The sequence below is a fragment of the Diadema setosum genome, chromosome 16 (assembly GCF_964275005.1).
Source record: "Diadema setosum chromosome 16, eeDiaSeto1, whole genome shotgun sequence".
NCBI classification, from domain to species: domain Eukaryota; kingdom Metazoa; phylum Echinodermata; class Echinoidea; order Diadematoida; family Diadematidae; genus Diadema; species Diadema setosum.
This window is the reverse complement of record NC_092700.1, coordinates 23,121,208-23,140,668: the sequence shown is the minus strand read 5'-3', so window position 1 is coordinate 23,140,668 and position 19,461 is coordinate 23,121,208. Positions and strand designations below refer to the sequence as shown.

Genomic DNA, 19,461 nt, shown 5'->3' with positions numbered 1-19,461 from the left:
TTCAACGATCTGGTGCACACTTTGAGTGAAATATTCAAAAAAATATATCTTATTTGATGAAAGGTTGCAAAGGAGACCCGCTTCATGTGCATGCATACAGTATACACGCATTTTTTTTTTCCGCCTCCCAACTCCTCGGTCCAAATCTTAGGGGGGGCGACCGCCCCCATCGCCCCCCCCTGGCTACGCCAGTGCCCTTATATTTTGCACACGTGTAGAGCATGTTACAGGAATCATTTCATGAAATGCCGACTTCCTGAATTGATATCGTATGCCTTATGGTTATGTGAATTATGATATAGATGAAAACATCTTTTTTTTTCCTGATGGAACAGATAACAGGACATGACAGTCCTGACAAATTCTCGGGTCTCGTTATAATTATTGTTTTAAAGACAAACAGACAACAAAAGGACAACATCATGAACATAGAGCTCAGACTTGAATTGTGATTGTTGTTGGGACTTTTTCAAAGCTTTAAAACGTAATTGAGATACAAAACGACATGTCGTTTTCATATCAGATCTTCTCTGCCAATACGGATGCAAGGACGGTGGTGTACAACGGCCTTCCTGAACCACACATTTGCCGCTTCGTACAGGTCCATCCGGTGTCGTGGTTTAAGGTCCTTGGCCTGCGATTTGAGCTCTACACAGCGAGTGTGAACTCCGAAACTTCGAGTGAGCAATCCGATTGGTATTTCATTTTACCATTGGGAGTGCCATAGCGTTAATCTGTAAAAATGTCCAGCAATTCGATCAAACGGGTGGCGTGGAGATACCAAGAGATGGGAAGGTTGGCCCGGTTGTAATATAATCAAAGATTCCTTCAGCAAAATAACTTTATCACTGATAGTTTTGTATTCTAGCACATAAACAGCCATCGAATCTCGACAGGTGTCAAGCGTTATAATTACCCATGAACGTATTCATGTAGGCCCTATATTCTTCAATTGGCATATATATACTAGTATTAGCTGACGGGCGCTAGCTATTCATGATTATTATTATTATTTTTTTGAAACGCACCCCGGTGGGCAGAGAATGAAAATTCGATTCAATCGGGCCACGTCCATGTCTCCCCATGCACGGGTCTTTATCAAAAGCATCTGAAGCTGTATTATCTTTACAGGGGCTAGTGATTAGGGTTCCTATTTTTTACCTGAATAACGAGTGTTTTGAGCAGAATCCACTCTTTCTCCCCAGACCCAGAGATTGATGACCAGTCAGTGACAAGTTGTCATAGATGTGACAAGCTACTGAAATCCTTGCATCTGATTGGCTGAGAGCAAATTTGTCATAGAAATGTGGCAGTTCTAATTGATAGTTTTATGAAACAGGCCCCTGATGTCGACGTATGATAGATTACAAAATCCATTTCACCCATTTCCAAGAAAAAATTGAGGTGTAAGCTTGCATCTCTAAAAAATAAAGCTACAACAAAGTCCAGAAAGTCCATGTTGTACGAAGTATAGATAAGTCCAAAGAGTGTAGGATATAGAACATGGCCTGATATACATAGGAAATTAAGAAAAGCCGAACGGTTGAAGGTTTTGCCAAATAAGCTCGACATACAGTAATGATGACTAATATTCGATGGATTTTGCATATTCTATACCCGTTTCCATCAATTTCATATTCACAGTTCGCTAAATGGAGGTATTCTGCTTCTATAGTTGGTGTCGGAGTCTACGATTAGTGTAAGTTAGCATGATAATCGTCATCATCTTCGCTTTCATCGTTTGCACTTCAGTCAACAGCTCCGACAAGAGAATCGTTTGGATTTGGAAAAAAGAAATCGATTGGCCACTGACATTCAAAAGATTTGACTTTAAGCAATATGATCGCTCTTTAACGAGCGATGGGTATTGTCATCACTGTGTTTGTAGCGGAAAGCTACTTTTATTTCCATCAAAATACGTCACTCCTAAAAGATTCTCACCTATGTAATGCAACTCTTTTATACCACTGAAAAGACATGATTGAGAGAGATAAACAGAGAGGAACGAATGCGGTAGCTGATTCAAATAAGCTATTTTAAATTTTGCGTGGAGATTGACCAATTACGCTGCCCTTTATCGAAATAAATTCGACTCAAAAACCCATTACAGAATAGACGTGTAACTTATGGATTTTTTAACTTGTGTTTAACGCGATTCTAAACATCGAGGAATTTTCACACACCCATCAGATTGCCGTACATGTATATTGGCATTGTGGTTAATATTTCTTGTTCTGTGTATTTATACAGTGTATATCTAATGGTTTTATTGTTGTGAGGCAGCATACATGTACATTATATGTCAAGACTGTTTGGTACTATAGGTATAGAAAACAATTAGTTATTGGCGCTGTTCAATATTGATATAGAGGCCTATTTGTATTATACTCTCACGACAGATACCATCCTGCGATGTAGACTATTGTCAATTATACAAAAGACTATGTAATATAAATACAGTGTATATAAATACAGTATGTCCCAAAAAAAATACAACGGGGCCCTCCGCAATGATATCCTTAAAAATAGTGAATCAATCTAAATACAAATTCAGGGTATGAAACTATAACTCATTGCCCACATCTTACAGAAAACCCCATTCGATTTGCTTCAGTGGTCAAAGAGAAATACGGAATTTTGTAGAGGATGTCGGGAATCTCTTCTGTCCAAGTTCTGTCTATTGTTCACACACACAATATTCGAAATGCTAAACTCGGAAGAATCTGATTCATGACATGCTTTACAACAATCCACATTTCTTTGTGACCGCTTAATCAAATCGAATGGGGATTTCTGCAAAATAGAGCTAAAATGTTATATTTCAAGACCCTGAAGTAGCATTTGAAAAATGTAATCATATTGGGCATTATCAATGCGAAAATGTTATTGTAAATTTTTTGGGGACATACTGCAGTAAGTCGCCCCAAAAATTACAATCAGATTTTCGAATTGATAACACCTATTATGATCAACCTGTGTACGTGCTACTTCAGAGTCTTAAGGTATAACATCTTAGCTCTATTTTGCAGAAAACCCCATTCAATTTGGTTAAGCGGTCACAGAGAAATGTGGATTGTTGTAAAACATGTCATGAATCGGATTCTTCCGAGTTTAGCATTTCGATGATCTTGTGTGTGAACAATAGACAGAACTTGGACAGAAGAGATTCCCGATATCCTCTACAAAGTTCCGTATTTCTCTTTGACCACTGAAGCAAATCGAATGGGGTTTTCTGTAAGATGTGGGCAATGAGTTATAGTCTCATACCCTGAATTTTTATTAAGATTCATTCACTATTTTTAAAGATATCATTGCGGAAGGCCGCGTTGTAATTTTTTTGGGACATACTGTACAATATCAGAGTTGTGCTTTTTAGATACATGTATCTCAACTATCAAAAGCTTCAAAAATCTTCTGAATCCTCACCTGTTACACAAGTTTTCTAAAGCCATGCTTCTTGTAAGACATTTTTGTACATGCATAGGCATATAGAGTTCCTCCAATCAGTTTGGATGAATTTGTTTTAAAAGTCCATTTTTTTTCTGTCTTCCTTCCACGTTTCCATTTCAGACATGATTCATAGGACACTATACTCTCTCTAGTTTTGTTTCTGGTGTGCAGTGGAGTGTATTCCTATAAAACTCTATGACAACGTGCAATTCGAATAATTGTTATTAGTCTGTTGGTTTGTTTGTTTCCTTGCTTGCTTTCATTGAGTTATTGTACAGATTTGTAGGCCCTACGTGTCATGGAAATCCTTGAAATTGTATGAAATATCCAAGCTGTGTAATACCATGCAATGTATTACGTATAATTTATAACGTTATCGCAATATTTGACGATATTGCTGAAAACAAGAAATTGTAAGGCGATGCCATACAGAAAATACGATTAAATCAAATCGAATCAAATCAAATGTAAATGCATTTAATGAACTTAAATGTATATTGACAGGGTTCAAAACACTGTACATGCCTATGCCCGTTGTGCTGAATTTATTATTGCACTCTACAGCAAAGGTGAGGTCTGGCCTTAATTCACTCAAAAAGACTTCTGGAAATGTAATATTCTAAAAACAAACATTTCAATGATTTGGACGTTTTTGCGCATAACAAAATATTAAAGGAATGGCATAGTTTTGCTTATTAAAGGTGGAGATTCAGGTCTTAACTTTTTGTGAGATAATTAGAAACCAAAAAGAGGAATTCAAAGTCTATGTGATGAAAATCGGTTTTGAAATGACCGAATATATCAAAAAAATAAAGCAAAAAAAAAAGTGGTCCTGTAAAAGAAGGGTCATACCATTTATTAGGACCTCTTCATTCTTGGTTATCTCAGCCATTTCAAAACCGATTTTTACCAAATAAACTTTTAATTCTTCTCAGAATTGTATGGTCCTTGTTATCTAATATTAGTGGTTTCTAATTATCTCGCAAAAAGCTTAAACCTGAATCCCCATCTCAGCCAAAATTACACAATCCCTTTGATACAAAATGCCGCCTTACCTATTGCATCAATGCTAGTAGATATTGGTAGACATATTTGGTACACAGCAGTCATTCTGATGATTACATACATGTAACTGTTTTATTTAGGCAAATCTCACCATATACAGTACATAATTAATGTTTAGTGCACAATAAACGCTCATTCAAAATACATTACTAGAATGTAATTGTCTGTTTTTGTTTTCTTTTTCTTTTTCTTTTCATACAACAATACTGAGGCTTCACTTTGGTGAATATAGTTTAGCACATCTCTTTCACACTGAAGCTCAGGAATAATTGGAACGTTGTACTCACAATCGCATACAAATACAAGAATAGGACAGTCATTGACAGATGTTTGTAACAAATGCATGCAAATTACCTTCAACCACAATTCACATTTACTCATTACAATCATAGTGGAAGACGTATAAAATAAAATATATGTTATTTAATAATTACTTTGACCATCTCAATACCTACATTCTTTTCAAAGCTTCTCTGTCTCAATCCTCTTATCAAAGTCACTAAATGTCACACTGTGTATTGCACTTCAGAGCAAGATTCCTCTGAAAAGGACTAAACAAATAAAAAACGAAAAAGAAAAGAAAAAAAAGAGCGCATACAACGGTGGAATGAGTGAAAGATAAACCAGCATTTTCTTTTGGATGTTTCCCTTTTTAGCTAAATTACAAATAACATGCACGAAATCCAGAAGTTTCTCATTATCACTGAAAGTACTGACATGTGAAGATGCTTAGTTTATCAGGGCTGCATCCATAACAGAGAATAAGGTGACAGGCAACCATGTCAAGGATATACAATACAATGTACATTGTACATGTGGACTCGGCACAAACTTTTTTTTCTGCGATAGCCAATTCGGGCTACTTAAGTCTTTCAATGTGAAAATTGGGGGCCAAACAAATGATGTACAAGTGTAGTGGCCTGCGATAAAAGGAAACACAAAATTTCATTTTCAATCTTAGCTGCCCAATCTTGCTACCAAACGATAACCTTTTGGAAAATGTCTTTTAATAACTGCTTCTTTTTATCTGGCATAGTTGATGACAAGCAAAATGGATGTTATCTAGGAAAAACACGGAAAAAAGAATCCATACATTGTACACACAAATGTCACTGGAAACTGCCATTTTTGGTGACATTGGTCATGAAAATGTGCTTCATCTCGGCAAATGTTACTCCAATTTTCACGAATAGAGTCTCAAAATGTGACTAAGATGTGAAAAAAAAAATCATATTTCAGGGATATTAATTCTTTTGCCTGTTTCAATTACATGAAATGTGAAATGCAGAAGGGGGCTCATTGAGCCCAGGTATAGCTTTAATTTCTTATATCAGAAGTTGACCCACTCTTTCTTGCTACCTGTGCATGCTAGTACAATGAAGGTTTTGATGTTCACTGTTAAATGTATTAGTCACTAACATACAAAGTACTTATTCAATTTTCATTCACACTTTGTATCAACTGTTCCCAGCGATCAGAAGCTTGCCTGAGCCTTGTCAGACATAACAAGTCACTGACTCCACAGTGGATTCAAAGATTTGAAAGGTATTCAGGAAGAAAAAAATGGGAACTGAACAGTTTGCCATCGGATCCATGAAGAGAAATATAGACACTTATGTTCTGTAGTTCTGCATACAGCAGCGACACATCTTTTGTCTCTATTGCATATATTCCACAGCAATGGTGTGAGATTCCAAAGTTCAGTTGCATACCAGCCGCCAAATAATCAGCATCAGTCGTCTGTGTCTCCATGACGCACCTCTTCCTGTTGCTGTGTCCAGTTCTTTGAGATGTAGTCACTTGTAGAGTAAACTGGGGGCGCTATAAATTTCTTGGTGGGACGAGAGCTGGCTCCTTTTCTCTGTAATCATGATGACAGTTAAGAATATTAAGTAAACAAACTTTGATCATATAAGATGAAAACATGGTATGACAATACACAAGCTGAAAGCAAGATAATATTCAGGGGGGGGGGGGTGTGAATTTCTTCAATTTGTCTCCCTCTACAAATGAAATTTGTTAATGCCCCAGTCACATAGACATCCCGGATCACCCCGGACCACCCCGGATCTGACCCGGGGAGAGATCCATGTTGACGCCTGGAGGCCAACACAGCAATTTTTGGAGGTCAAAAACATCCGGCGTCATCCGGGGATTGCCGTGTTGGCGGAGCAATCCGGGGTGGTCCGTGTGGCTGCCGTGTAGCTGCCGTGTTGATCCGTGTAGATGCCGTGTTTGTCCGTGTAGACGCCGCGCTCTTCCGGCCTTATCCGTGTAGCTGCCGTGTTGATACAGTGTGTACAGTCATACCAAAATCCCAGATCTCCCGGGACGTCCCCGGATCTCCCCGGATCACCGTGTAAATCCTTGAGCATCCGTGTTTGTGACTGGGGCATAAGATCGCAACTGCTGGTTCCTTTTTTCTGGTATGTTTGTTAATTTACAGATGAGCAGTTGCAATCTAAACAGATTTCATTTGTAGGAGATAAAGTGAAAAAAACTCACACTTAAATACACAAGCTGTTTTCCAAATCTAACCATGAGGTAGAGAGGAATTAAAGTCCAGTTATAAGTTAGTCTGATCACAAAGGAAAAACTCACGAGTATAAGAATAAAAATTTGATCAAAATCAGATAAAAATTGGGAAAGTTATAAAATAGTGAATTTTTGCTCATTTCTGCAGAACAGTTCTTGTAGAGTTGATATGAATATGCAAATGAGTGATATTTATGGCAAGTTGTGAGGGGATGACCTCATCAATTTACAATTTGCATAATTCATATTGGCTTTTCAAAAACTATTTCCCGGGAGATTAGAGAAATTCTAAACTGTCATATCTTCCTGATTTTTTTTTCATCTGATTTTGTTCTTCTTTTCATTGTTGTGCTACGAAATTGTGCTACGAAATTTTACTCCTTTTCAGACTAACTTTCAACTGGACTGGAATTCATATTTGCAAGAAAATATTGCATGTAGTTTAATACTAGTTTAAAAAAAAATAAGAAATTGAGAGACATACAGGAAAAGGGAGGGGGAGATCTGAGAAATATTAAGGGATCAAAAGTTAGACAAAGTGACAACTAAATATACAACAGTTTAAGTAAATGAAGCATGTGTTTAAGAGAGGGTTTCTTTGGCATAAAATTAATTGCTGTTCAGTTCCTTCTCACACTTCGAAACACATATGCATGTCATTCTTGGAAGAGTAGTAATTGTTGTCTGGAGGTAATAAGACAGTGTGGATAAATGCAACAAGGAAGCTCTTTTAAAAAAAACAATAATTGGTCATTGAATGCAAAGAAAAACACACCACTTGAAAGGGAAACCAGTGACCCACACAGTGGTAGTTATGTAGAGAGCATTGCCCACTTACTGAGGAAAACAAGGGGAATGAGTTCAGAAGTGACTTGATGGAGTGCAGCGTCCCGAGATCTTTCTCCGCCGTGTTGACGAGGTCTTCATATGCCACAACATTCTTCCTCACCACGGCAACGAACTCCTGTGTGGAACATGTGACTTAGATTAGTGTATTAATACTGCCACTTTCACAACACACACAAACACACAAACGTATATATGATAGGAACACTCCTTTCAAACCATAAATACCAACTCTGAGCACGACCAGCTCACCAGTGTGGTAAAGAAATAACAAGTCCTATCATATTTTACTTTCCGACAAGTATTGCTAAAAGCATTATCAGATACACTGACATGACAATTTATATATCACTACATGTCACTATTGGTGCTGCATTTCACTAACTGCAACGAGAGAGTTGCCGGATATTCAGCACTGTCTGACATCTTGCCTAAAAGCAAAATAGTACCAAACAGATATTCAACACATACCGAGAGAGACATATCCTGCATATCATAAAATTTTTCATTTAGCTTCATTCTTTGATCTTACTGAAATTAAACAAGCATTTTTCAGTGATAACAGTGGTCGACCTCTGGTATGTTTACGAGAGTCCTTGCTTGTATCTTCACATCACCCAAGGAAAAAAAAGAATGTAAAAGCAATTTTAATTGTGAACTACAACTGTATCCTGACAAACAGCTTACCATTGACAGTTCAAACAGAATATGAATGCAATATGTTTCTCAGGAATATCTCTCTTAGCAAGTGTCACGTAGGTTTTATTCTTCCCTATGAAACTTTGTGGCATGATAGACTGAATTAATGACTCAATTACAATGGAAAGTAATATAGTCCTATACTTAATCACACCAATTTGTAATGCAATACAAGCAGCAGCAAATATATCACTTCAGCCATTAAACTGGAAAAAAAAACCCACATAAAACATCAAGTCATTATTTGGAAACTAACACAACTCTGAAAACAAACAGCAACAACAACAAATGAATTAGAGATGAGACCTTACTGGATATCCAAGCAGCATTTTTCCAAATAATAATTCAATCTTTTGAAAATTATGATGAAGGTACACAAGTAACGAACAAAGTTATAGTAAGAATGAAAGGGACACATTGACACTGTACATTGTTCTTTGTTTCAGTACCTCTAGTTGGTCAATTTTCTTGAAGATGGCATCCATTTCCATGGCTTTGGAGTATATTTCTGGGAGGCTTCTGTTGAGGGCAAGAGATGTGTCTGTTCGAACCTGAAATAAGGGGGGCGGAGGGAAATTCAAATTAATTAGATTAAATGAACAGAGAACAGTTAAAGGATATCTAAAGAAATGATAAATCAAGTTCAAGCAAACGTAAGTTTGCAATGCATCAACATTAAATGAATGTGAATGCAACAATTGCAAACTAATGTTGCACAGTTTGTTTGTTTTTCCTTTATTTCCCATTCTCATAATGAAAAGGGATGATGGGAAATACAGCTGTATGTTAATAATGATGATGATGATGACGATAATAATAATAACTGTAATAATAATGATAATAATTATCATTATAATCAATATTATTATCATTATAATAATGAGAAGTAAGAGTAACAGACAGAGAAGAGCACAAATAGAAGCAATCTGTCAAGATGAATTTTAAAGGGGGGCTATAAGTGAAAGATCCAAATATTACCAAACCCCCCCCCCCAAAAAAAAAACAAACAAACAAACAAACAAACAAACAAATAAACAAACAAAATAAAACAAAAACACCTGAAAAACAAATTCTTGTCCAAGATCTGTGGTATGTTTTTCATTATCAAAATGAAAAAAAAAAACAGGGTGGAAAAGGACAAAGTAAGATACTACAGTATAGGCCTATATTGTATTAAAGATACAAATAGCTACATGCAGATCCATAATTTTTTCCCTTTTGTACATTTTGCTGCTATAAGAGACCAATGACTTGAACAGATGAAGTAATGAATTGGACTTGAAATAGTTCTGGATAAAGGTCAATGAATGTAGGGATTCAATGAATATAAGGATAAGCTATTTAAGAGTTACAAAACAGAGCAAAAACTTGTGAAGTACATGATTTAAAAAATGACTCATTTATAATTCAGACTGAACAGACAGGGTAATCTAGTAGACTGAAATCAAAGAGCCACAATCCAAATTGTGTTTTGAACTAATCTTGGTTTTTTTCTAGGCAATATTATAGTTAATGTTAGACAGCTGATGGCATAACTATCAGTGTCTGTTTGGTGGCAGTGAGTCGGCTTGTTATACTCACCATATCTACAACTGCCCGGAACTCCTCAAGTTTCGTCAGCATTTCCTCAATCTCTTCTTCCAGACTCTTACTCTGTCCATCCACAAATGAGACAAATAAATTAGACAACTTTTCTTATAGATTCAGCTATGTGGACAAAGAGAAGGAGAGAAAGAAGATGATGAAAATGCACAAAATCTAGACCAACAAAATCTACTGTCACCAAATGCTCAGATATTTGCTTAGAGGCCTAGTAATGGTAATGACCTTCAGAAAGGCACCTTTTGTCTTACACCTTGTACAGTCCCTGGTATTATGGAGGGGACTTGTTCCTTAAACAACTGCTGTTGGTCTTGTCTGTACTGGTAACTTGTGGTGGTAGCTTGCTCTTAAAACATTGAAATGTGGCCACAAAAAATTGTTCCAACCAAAGAATATCAGACTTTTGAGGAGGCAACTAACAGGGCAGAGCATTCAAACAAATGACTGAAATTACAGGATTCAATCAGACTATGTATCACATGAAGTTTGAAGGCGACCAGCTACCAACGGGCGACTAACGATGAAAGGGATCATCAAATACTGTCACTGTCTCACAGTAGAATCACATCATGATCACGAGTCTCAAATTTGATCATCATTCTCATGCTCATTGACTTTGTGGTATATATAATATTTTGTTTCTACAGTACTAAAGAAATTTCTTGAAGAAGAATACATTTCATGCAAGACAAACGAAAGCTCTGACTAAAATCATCCGTACACAGAAGCTCGCAACGGGCCAAGCTAAGCCAGGGTAGGGCCTAGCCTAACTACACACAGCCCTGTCGCTGTACACAAGTCTAAGTCGCGACAGGGCTGTACCGTGTGGACACTACGTAATCTTATAATTCCGGGGCGCCGACTCTATTTTGAATTTACTGCACCACAATTGTTACTAAAACTACATAAGATAAAAACTTTATCTATTTAGCTACTGTTTTCAGCTATTGATATTGACATACATATTTCACAACTGACCAAAAATGACACCTGTTTTAATCCTGTATGCCGCAGAAATCGTAAAAATCACAGAAATGATTCGAAATGTCGGCGCAGCACTGGGTAAACGGGGCGCTGTCGACCGCACGGACGTACGAACTCTAGCAGCGCAATTTGCATAGTTCAAAGCTGGGAAAAATTTATTTTGAATCGCCCAGCGATGATCACAGCATTCCAGGTTAAGATTGGACTTCTTGCTCAGTGACAGTATATGTTGCGTGAGGGCTCACTATGGACTGAAATGCCATGCTCATAGTCCAAGCATCTCAATTCACGCGAGTGATTCGTAAAATTTGTGATAAGAATGTAGAAATTTTCAACAGTTTTGTTGTTGGGTGGCCGTGTTCGAAGGCTTTAGTAGATATGTGTATGGGGTTTAGTAGATACGTGTATCACACACCGTCAGATGCGGCGTGTGGTCGTGCTAGGCCTAGCCCAACCAGACCCTAGTTAGGTAGGGCCCTGCTGCTGGGCTGTCGCTGTACACAAGTGAAGTGTCGCAACCGTGCTGGCGCACGGGGACGCTACGGTGTCTGGTTGGGCCGGGCTGCGCAAGACGCGGCCAGGTTACAGTACTGGGCCTGTTGAACCCACAAATGTAAAAATGCCCACAAATGTAAAAACGCCTACAAATGTAAAAATACATCGCCCACAAATGTAAAAATTTCAACCACAAATGTAAAAACGAACAGCGCCCACAAATGTAGAAAACGCCCACTAGTAATGTAGTAAAAAAGTTCATACATCAACCACAAATGTAGAAAATTTCTACATTTGTGGTTGACGTATTTCTATATTAGTGGGCGTTTATGTCGACTGTTATTTTGGCTGTAGTACTCCTTGCGTACGTGTATGGTGAGTTCATTTCTTTTCTTTCTTTTTTTTTTTTTTTTTGGGGGGGGGGGGTCCTGAACACAGGATTGAGGAATTCTGTAAAGGGAAGAGGGCGCCTTTACAAATTTTAAGGCACTGTCACATCTTTCCGGGCAAGCTACGCTGGCTTGTTGCGAGTAAGGATTTTCCAGCACGCAGGACAATGTTCTGCGGGCGGACAAGTCGAAGGAAGTTGGGCGTGTTCTGTACTTGCGTCTTTATACCTGCGAGACGCATGCTATTTACCTGCTACTTGCGTGCATTCCCTGGGACCTGCGTGAGAACGTTGACGAGCTCCCCGCAGATGGCCCAGACGTGCACATGCAAGTCCGATTTACCAGCAGCCAAGTTATGAGCATGATCAAAACTTTTTCTGGGTGAGTTGTGGGGATCACCCACAGAGGTCCACGCATGCAGAACACCAGTAGGAAGCCCGTATCGCTGCCGCAAGTCACAGGCAGTTGACCCACTTGAAGTACGTAGGTTGCCCGTTTGGCGTAGATCTAGATACCTATAGATGCACCAGAAGCGGGTGTCGTCTGTGGGCATTGTACAAGCATAATACGGGTGTTTTACTGGCAAGGAATGGTGGCAATACTGCCAATATCTGTTGTAGCTGGTCAGTTTTGCGGGCCGCGGAGCGAGCTATACGAGATTGCGTGCATATTGAGGGTCAGTTACTGAGCTCACGCAGGTCACGCAAAATACACGCAAGTAGCAGCTAGGTAAGTCGCACGCATCTGGCAGGTAAGGCGTAAATACAGAACTCGCCGAAATCCTTGTGATCCGCCCGCAGAAAATTGTCCTGCGTGCTGGAAAATCCCTACTCACAACAAGCCCCCAACATCCTTGTCCGCCCGAAGAAAACTGACCTGCATGCTTGAAAATCCCTACTCGCAACAAGCCTGCATAGCTTTCCCGGAAAGGTGTGACACGCAGCACACCGCAACATGTTTACAGACATGCGTACCGGTACGGTACAGACATACATCTCCCAACCGTACCCGGTACCAACAAACGCACTCGTACACATTATTTTGCAAGAAGCGCAGCCCTGCTCTAGATAGAAGTAGGTCTTTCAACGACAACGTATATACTTGTCATTTTTACATTTGTGGGCGACGTTTTGGAATCATTTCTACATTATTGTGATATTGTCATTAAATTGTAAGGGGAATAGTAGATCGATTATGTAGAACGATTTCAATCACGATTGGTGAAGATCGATGTAAGAAAGGGAGAGAAGGAACGACGATGTAACGACGAAGAGGTAAAGCTTGTGTGCCGTGTCGGCAAAAGTAAAAGAGAACAGATTGCATATTCCTGGTGTCGATATCAGTCATTCTGTGTGTTGTCTAACGAACCCTTACATTTGGCGCTGCGAGCAGGGTTAATGATGACTATAAATGTAGGATATTAGCCGGGTTTGGCACTCTCGATTTGATGTGTCCCATTGTGTAGTTACAGTGTAGCCCCAGCTATACACTTTTCCGTGAGCAGTGAACGTAGTGATTCCCACCGCTGCGTATCAACGGGTGTTTGATAGAAGCACTCGTTCAGGTCGGTGGATGGTTTAGATGTGGAGCTTTTTCACATGGTACACAGAGAGTTTGTGTGAATGTTGTCCCTTGGCAGACTTACTTGAGGATCAGTTCACTTTCCTGTCCACATGATTAATGGATGTTAACTTAACTAGGACTACGGCTATATGTCTATACTCCCATAACAATTTAAAAAAGGCCTTATCTAATGCAATGGTTCCTCAGTGTCTGCGTCAGTTCGGACTCTCGGTGCTGTTTCATTTTTGAAGTTCAAGTCATCCTTACATGAATTCATTGCAGATTTAGCATTTTTGTGGTTGGAGTAGACAGTACCGATGATTTAGAGAACAGTAGTATTGAAAACGGAAAAAGAGGTGAAACCTAAACAAATTTACCAAATACACCACTTAATGGAAAAGAGATACAAGGGTAAGGAACATCACCACGGTCAAGTTCCATCAAAATATCGACACAGACGCAAGACAAACAATAAGGCACATGTATATGATTTTTTTAATTACATAAGTGGATAAGAATTTTGTATGTTTTAGAGTAAATTTTTGTATTAAGTTTTTGTAATTGGTAGCTTTGGTGGTTGAGATTTAATTACACTTTAAACTGACTGTAGAATTTAAATGTAAGGGTTCGTTAGACAACACACAGAATGACTGATATCGACACCAGGAATATGCAATCTGTTCTCTTTTACTTTTGCCGACACGGCACACAAGCTTTACCTCTTCGTCGTTACATCATCGTTCCTTCTCTCCCTTTCTTACATCGATCTTCACCAATCGTGATCGAAATCATTCCACATAATCGATCTACTATTCCCCTTACAAAATTAGTGGGCGTTTTTTTATGTTTGTGGGCGATGTCCAATTCTTACATTTGTAGGCGATTTTCGGCATACTCGTGAAATAGGCCCCACCACTACGTGTCCGTACTAATACTACGGCGGCTCGCCTATTTATACTCGTGAATTCAGCCCCACCATGTGGCATTCATCGGTAGGTAAGCACGGCGGTGGGGCTTCCTTCCACAGTATAATACTTGTGAATGCGGCCCCACCAAACAGCATTTACGCGAAATTGATACAGCGGTGGGGCCGATTTCCACAGCATAGCATCTTTCGTCCTCTCTTAACTTCTCGGAAGGGCTCCCTATTGTCCTTCGACTAATTTAACGGCCAATTTAACCATAACTACAACCCTACCTAACCCTAAACCCTAACCCTAACCCTAACGGTACTAATCCTAGCCTAGCCCTAGGACCTACCCTTATACAAATGATGCACAGGATAGAGTGTGTTAGTGAAGGTGCGGCGCGCTCGAGAGTATTGACAATGGTGCGACATGCACGAGGCGCAGCCGAGTGCATGTTTGCAACCGTTGTCAATACTCGAGAGTGTGCCGCACCTTCACTAACGACGCGAAATAATCCTGTGCATCATTTGTTTTATAAAATGGGTCGAAAACTAACAGCATTATTCACGTACCTTTGTGGGTCAATACCAGTCAGCTACATGTAGCACTCGCTCAAAAGTCAAGATGTCCGAAGATGTTCGTCCCAAACATTTACGCACGTCGCACTCGGAAATACTGCACATAACTGCTGTACGTACGTATAAGAGTATACGTACGCCACGTTTTATGCACAAGAAAGGCCGCCGGCTGTTGTGGCAGCCCGCGGCCCGAACTAGAAGTTGTTTACAGGATTGACAGCGCTTATATAGCGCGTGACGCGTTTATGACGCACTTGTAACAACTGATTGAGTGCGCACTGCTAGTGTAAACATTGTGATGTACGTCAGGCCAGGGAGGTGGAAGAGAGACTCTTCTTAGTGCATTTACTAAGAAATTAATGCACGCACACGTGACTCATTTCAGCGCTTCCAATTGGCTACATTCTTGAACCCATTTTATAATGCTTGCTAACGCACGGGTGCATGCGCACTGCGGTGGGGCCTATTTCACGATTTTGCCCGATTTTCTACATTAGTGGGCGATGTATTTTTACATTTGTGGGCGTTTTTACATTTGTGGGTTCAACAACAGGGCCCCGGGCTCGCAACGCAACGCAACGCATCGCATGCATTGTACGCATTCGTCAGAACCAAGCAGTCAACACAAAATGCAGTATATGGGACTGCATCAATATAGTTCTAGAGTCTAGAGGCCAACGACAACGTTGCAGCTTGACAATGTTGACCTGGTTATAATTACCTCTTTCTCTGGTTCAACTCGAAGATATGCTGCAAACGAAGATGCGGCTCGATCAACACATTCATCTGCAGACAACTGGTTGTCTGAAACTGTTGGCTTTTCTGCCATTTCGACTGTCACTGTAGTGTTTAGTCTTCCCACCTCCCTGTTGTTTGTGCTTCTGTACTAAACTGTGTACTAATTTCTCTTTGATTGTGTACCACAGAGCTGTATTTACATAGAGCTCTACGCTATTGTATACCAACTCAATGGTACTCACCATGTTGTGTATACGTCAAGTGTATACGTGCGTGCGAGCGCGATATCGATATCATAAAACTACACAACACTTGTGTAGCCTACGCACTTTGACCCCGCCCACCCTTGTTTCTCGTGTACAAAACACCGAACTAAAAGTTGAGCGCAAAAGATCAGCTAGAAAGTAGGCCACATTTCTAGAGACGGTGAAGGTCTAGTGCCAATTTGAAAAATGCACGTCATGTGCAATATAATGGGCAGAGCTGCGAGAGCCTCGCTCGTGCAAGAGTTTTCAAAGTTTCAAGTTTATATATCTTTCTTCCTTCTGTGTAACATATAATGCATTTGAATTAAGTGTGTCAGTTGGTATGAGAATAAAAAGCATATATATAAACTTAACATGTTGAGAGAACCAGGGATCTCTTCCCACCTCCCTGAGAGAACCATGCCGAATACTGAAATCCCCGTGTAGATTAATACACAGTCAGGTTCCCGTAGGGAATGGGTCAAGTCAAATGCACTGGTTAACCAAGAAAAAAAAACAACAACAACAACAACAAGAGGAAAGACGATTTTCGGAGTAACAAATCTTCGGAATAACGAACCTTCGGAATAACTTGAGCGCCACAATAATGTCACCCTTTTTCATTTTCGGATTAACGAACCTCTAGGTATAGGGAATTTGTGTGTTTCGGATTAACGAACCTTCGGAATAATGAACCTTCGGAATAACGAACAGCACCCGAAAAGGTGAATACTCTGATACCTATAGTACTGTAAACATATTAATCTTATAACTTTTTTTTTAAACCACAATCTACTTGCCTACCAGTGAGTTCACAGATTGACCCCATGCTATGGAGACGTTGCAATAAGCATTTGTGTATGTGTGTGTGTGTGTGTGTGTGTGTGTGTGTGTTTGTGATTCCTATACGATGCCATGGTAAATGTATCGTGTTTTTGTTCTATTTTTCATATAATGCTGCATGATACTATAGACAAAAGACAGATACATAGGCCTATATATATATATATATATATATATATATATATATATATATATATATATATATATATATATGTGTGTGTGTGTGTGTGTGTGTGTGTGCCGGTGGTTCCGCAGTGTGTGTGTGTGTGTGTGTGTGTGTGTGTGTGTGTCAATCACAGTCAATAACACCGAGACTGTTGGCAGAATTAAAAAATACATTAATTATATGTCGAAAGGAAGAGAATGATATTGCCATCAGAAGAAATTAATCGGGTTGGCATTTGCTGAAATGGAAATGTTTATATAATATTATTTGTAAAGGATTAGTTTTATCTATGCACCCGTACCCCTCCCCTCTTTTGTGTGTGTGTGTGTGATCACTGACATTTTCTCTAAATAAATTCGAACTCAGAGATAAGTATTGTGTATATAAAATATATGTGCATGTATATGTATGTATGTGTGTGTATATATGTGTGTGTATGTAGGTACGCATTGTGTATAATAATTTACCCAGTTTTTTATGTTAAAGCTCCTATTAACATAATCATTTAAGTTCTGAGTGTGGGCAGAAATAAGTGTGTTTTGCGTTAAGTGGATGTGTGTGCGTGTGTAGATGAGAGTGTGTGTGTGTGGGTGAGAGAGAGTGTGTGTGTCTGTTAATAGGATGTTTGTGGTTATAAGGTGAATGGGGATGGGAGGATGAGGAGTGGGAGGAAGGTGGGAAGGATTGGGTAAGGATGTGGATGTGGTGTAGAGGGCGAGGAGGGGTTTGGAGATGAGAGGGACAGTTCCTCTTTTTGGGGGGTGGGGGTGAGGTTTGGGTAGTTGAGGGGTTGGGTATGGTTGGAAGGTGGGAACGAGGATGGGGTGGTTTTTTTTTTTGTTGTTGTTGTTATTGTTGTTGTTGCTGTTGTTCTTTTAATATGATAGAGATTCCATTTTCTTTTTTTTTTTTTCTTTTTTAGTGCTTGGCCTATTGCACATGTACCTCTTTTTTTTTAGTTAAAAAGAAATTGACCGGATAATCCATCCTATTTTTTTTTTCCTGCTTGATTTCTGCCTTAAAATGAATTGAATGATTATTTTTGTTTTCATGGAATATGCTCGTACATGCATGAACATCTACGACAAATGTTATGTATATGATATGTATCTTTTTTAACTGTTATATTTTCAAAGGAAATGGAAATAATAAAAAGATCACTTTAAAAAAAAAATGTGGTTCCTTTTTTTTTTGGGGGGGGGGGGAGTAAGGCTTGGGCGGTTGAGGGGTTGGGTATATTGGGAAGGTGGGAAAGAGGGTGCTTTTTTTGTTGCTGTTGTTCTTTTAATATAAGTTAGAGATTCCATTTTCTGTTTATCGTTTTTAGTGCTTGGCTAATTTGCCTGTAATTGCACATGTACTTTTTTTTAGTTAAAAAGAAATTGACCGGATAATTCATCCTATTTTTATTCCTGCTTGATTTCTGCCTTAAAATGAATTGAATGATTATTCTTGTTTTCATGGAATACGTTTGGTACATGCATGAGCATTTATGACAATGTTATGTATGTGATATGCCTTTTTTTGAAACTGTTATAAGAATCATTTTCAAAGGAAATGGAATTAATAAAAAGATCACTGAAAACAAAAACAAAAGTGTGTGTGTGTGTCTGTGTGTGTGTGTGTGTGTGTGTGTGTGTGTGTGTGGGTGTATGTGTGTATGTGGTGGACGCGGACGGGAATTCCACAAAAGTTTACTTTTCTAGCATAATGAAAGAGCACTTGATTAACCGATTTCAGAAAACAGGGGGTAATATTGATGGAATGTGTAATTTTCATGAAAATGCATTTTTGTGTTTCAAATCCCTTTATATTTTCTTGTTGTCCATACAGTACATGACATCCAGCGGTTCCAACACCAAAGCTTTAAAATTTCATTACTTTTGCATTGATTGTCCGATTTTCCTCAAACTTTCACTGAATATTTGTACTAATGTTGCTGTTTTCACCGTCCAATCCACATTTCTCTTTGGATTCCTTTAATTATTTCTACGATTATTAATAGAGAGAGAGAGAGGGGGGGGGGGGAGCTACTGGACTCGAGAGAGCTACGAGTTTCTCTAGCATTAGTAGCAATAAATAGCAAAGCATACTTTTACTAAGTAGGCCCATTGTCTTCGAGAGTGTGAAGTGCCGAGTACGTTTTCCCGAAGCGCAAGGGGAAAATATTGTCTGCATATTATTGTAATCGAATGCGTGCACTGCTCGCATTAGAATGATCTGTCGGTGTAACCTTTAGGCTGCTTTCACATAGAAGTATTCGGTATTCGGTATTCGCTATTCGGTATTCGGTATTCGCTATTCGCTATTCGCTATTCGAGCACCGAATACACCATCACCCGCACCGTCAACTCA

At 39.1% G+C, this 19,461-nt stretch overlaps 1 protein-coding gene across 1 annotated transcript; it reads right to left on the bottom strand.

Annotated features, from left to right (window-relative positions):
* Window positions 1–3,955: 3,955 nt before the first annotated feature.
* Window positions 3,956–15,996, bottom strand: LOC140239472 (biogenesis of lysosome-related organelles complex 1 subunit 4-like). The gene is made up of 5 exons (XM_072319306.1): window positions 15,836–15,996; window positions 10,177–10,248; window positions 9,045–9,146; window positions 7,889–8,014; window positions 3,956–6,376 (listed from the first exon to the last, which is right to left on the bottom strand). Exons 1-5 carry the CDS (start codon window positions 15,941–15,943, stop codon window positions 6,248–6,250), a joined length of 537 nt encoding a protein of 178 aa, XP_072175407.1. The 5' UTR covers window positions 15,944–15,996; the 3' UTR covers window positions 3,956–6,247.
* Window positions 15,997–19,461: the final 3,465 nt, after the last annotated feature.

Coding starts and splice junctions, on each gene's coding strand:
- LOC140239472 (XM_072319306.1), bottom strand. CDS start 15,943: ATGGCAGAAAAGCCAACAGTTTCAGACAACCAGTTGTCTGCAGATGAA. Junction 10,249..15,835: donor GAGTTGAACCAGAGAAAGAG/GTAATTATAACC, acceptor GTGGATGGACAG/AGTAAGAGTCTGGAAGAAGA. Junction 8,015..9,044: donor AGAAAATTGACCAACTAGAG/GTACTGAAACAA, acceptor TGTTCCACACAG/GAGTTCGTTGCCGTGGTGAG.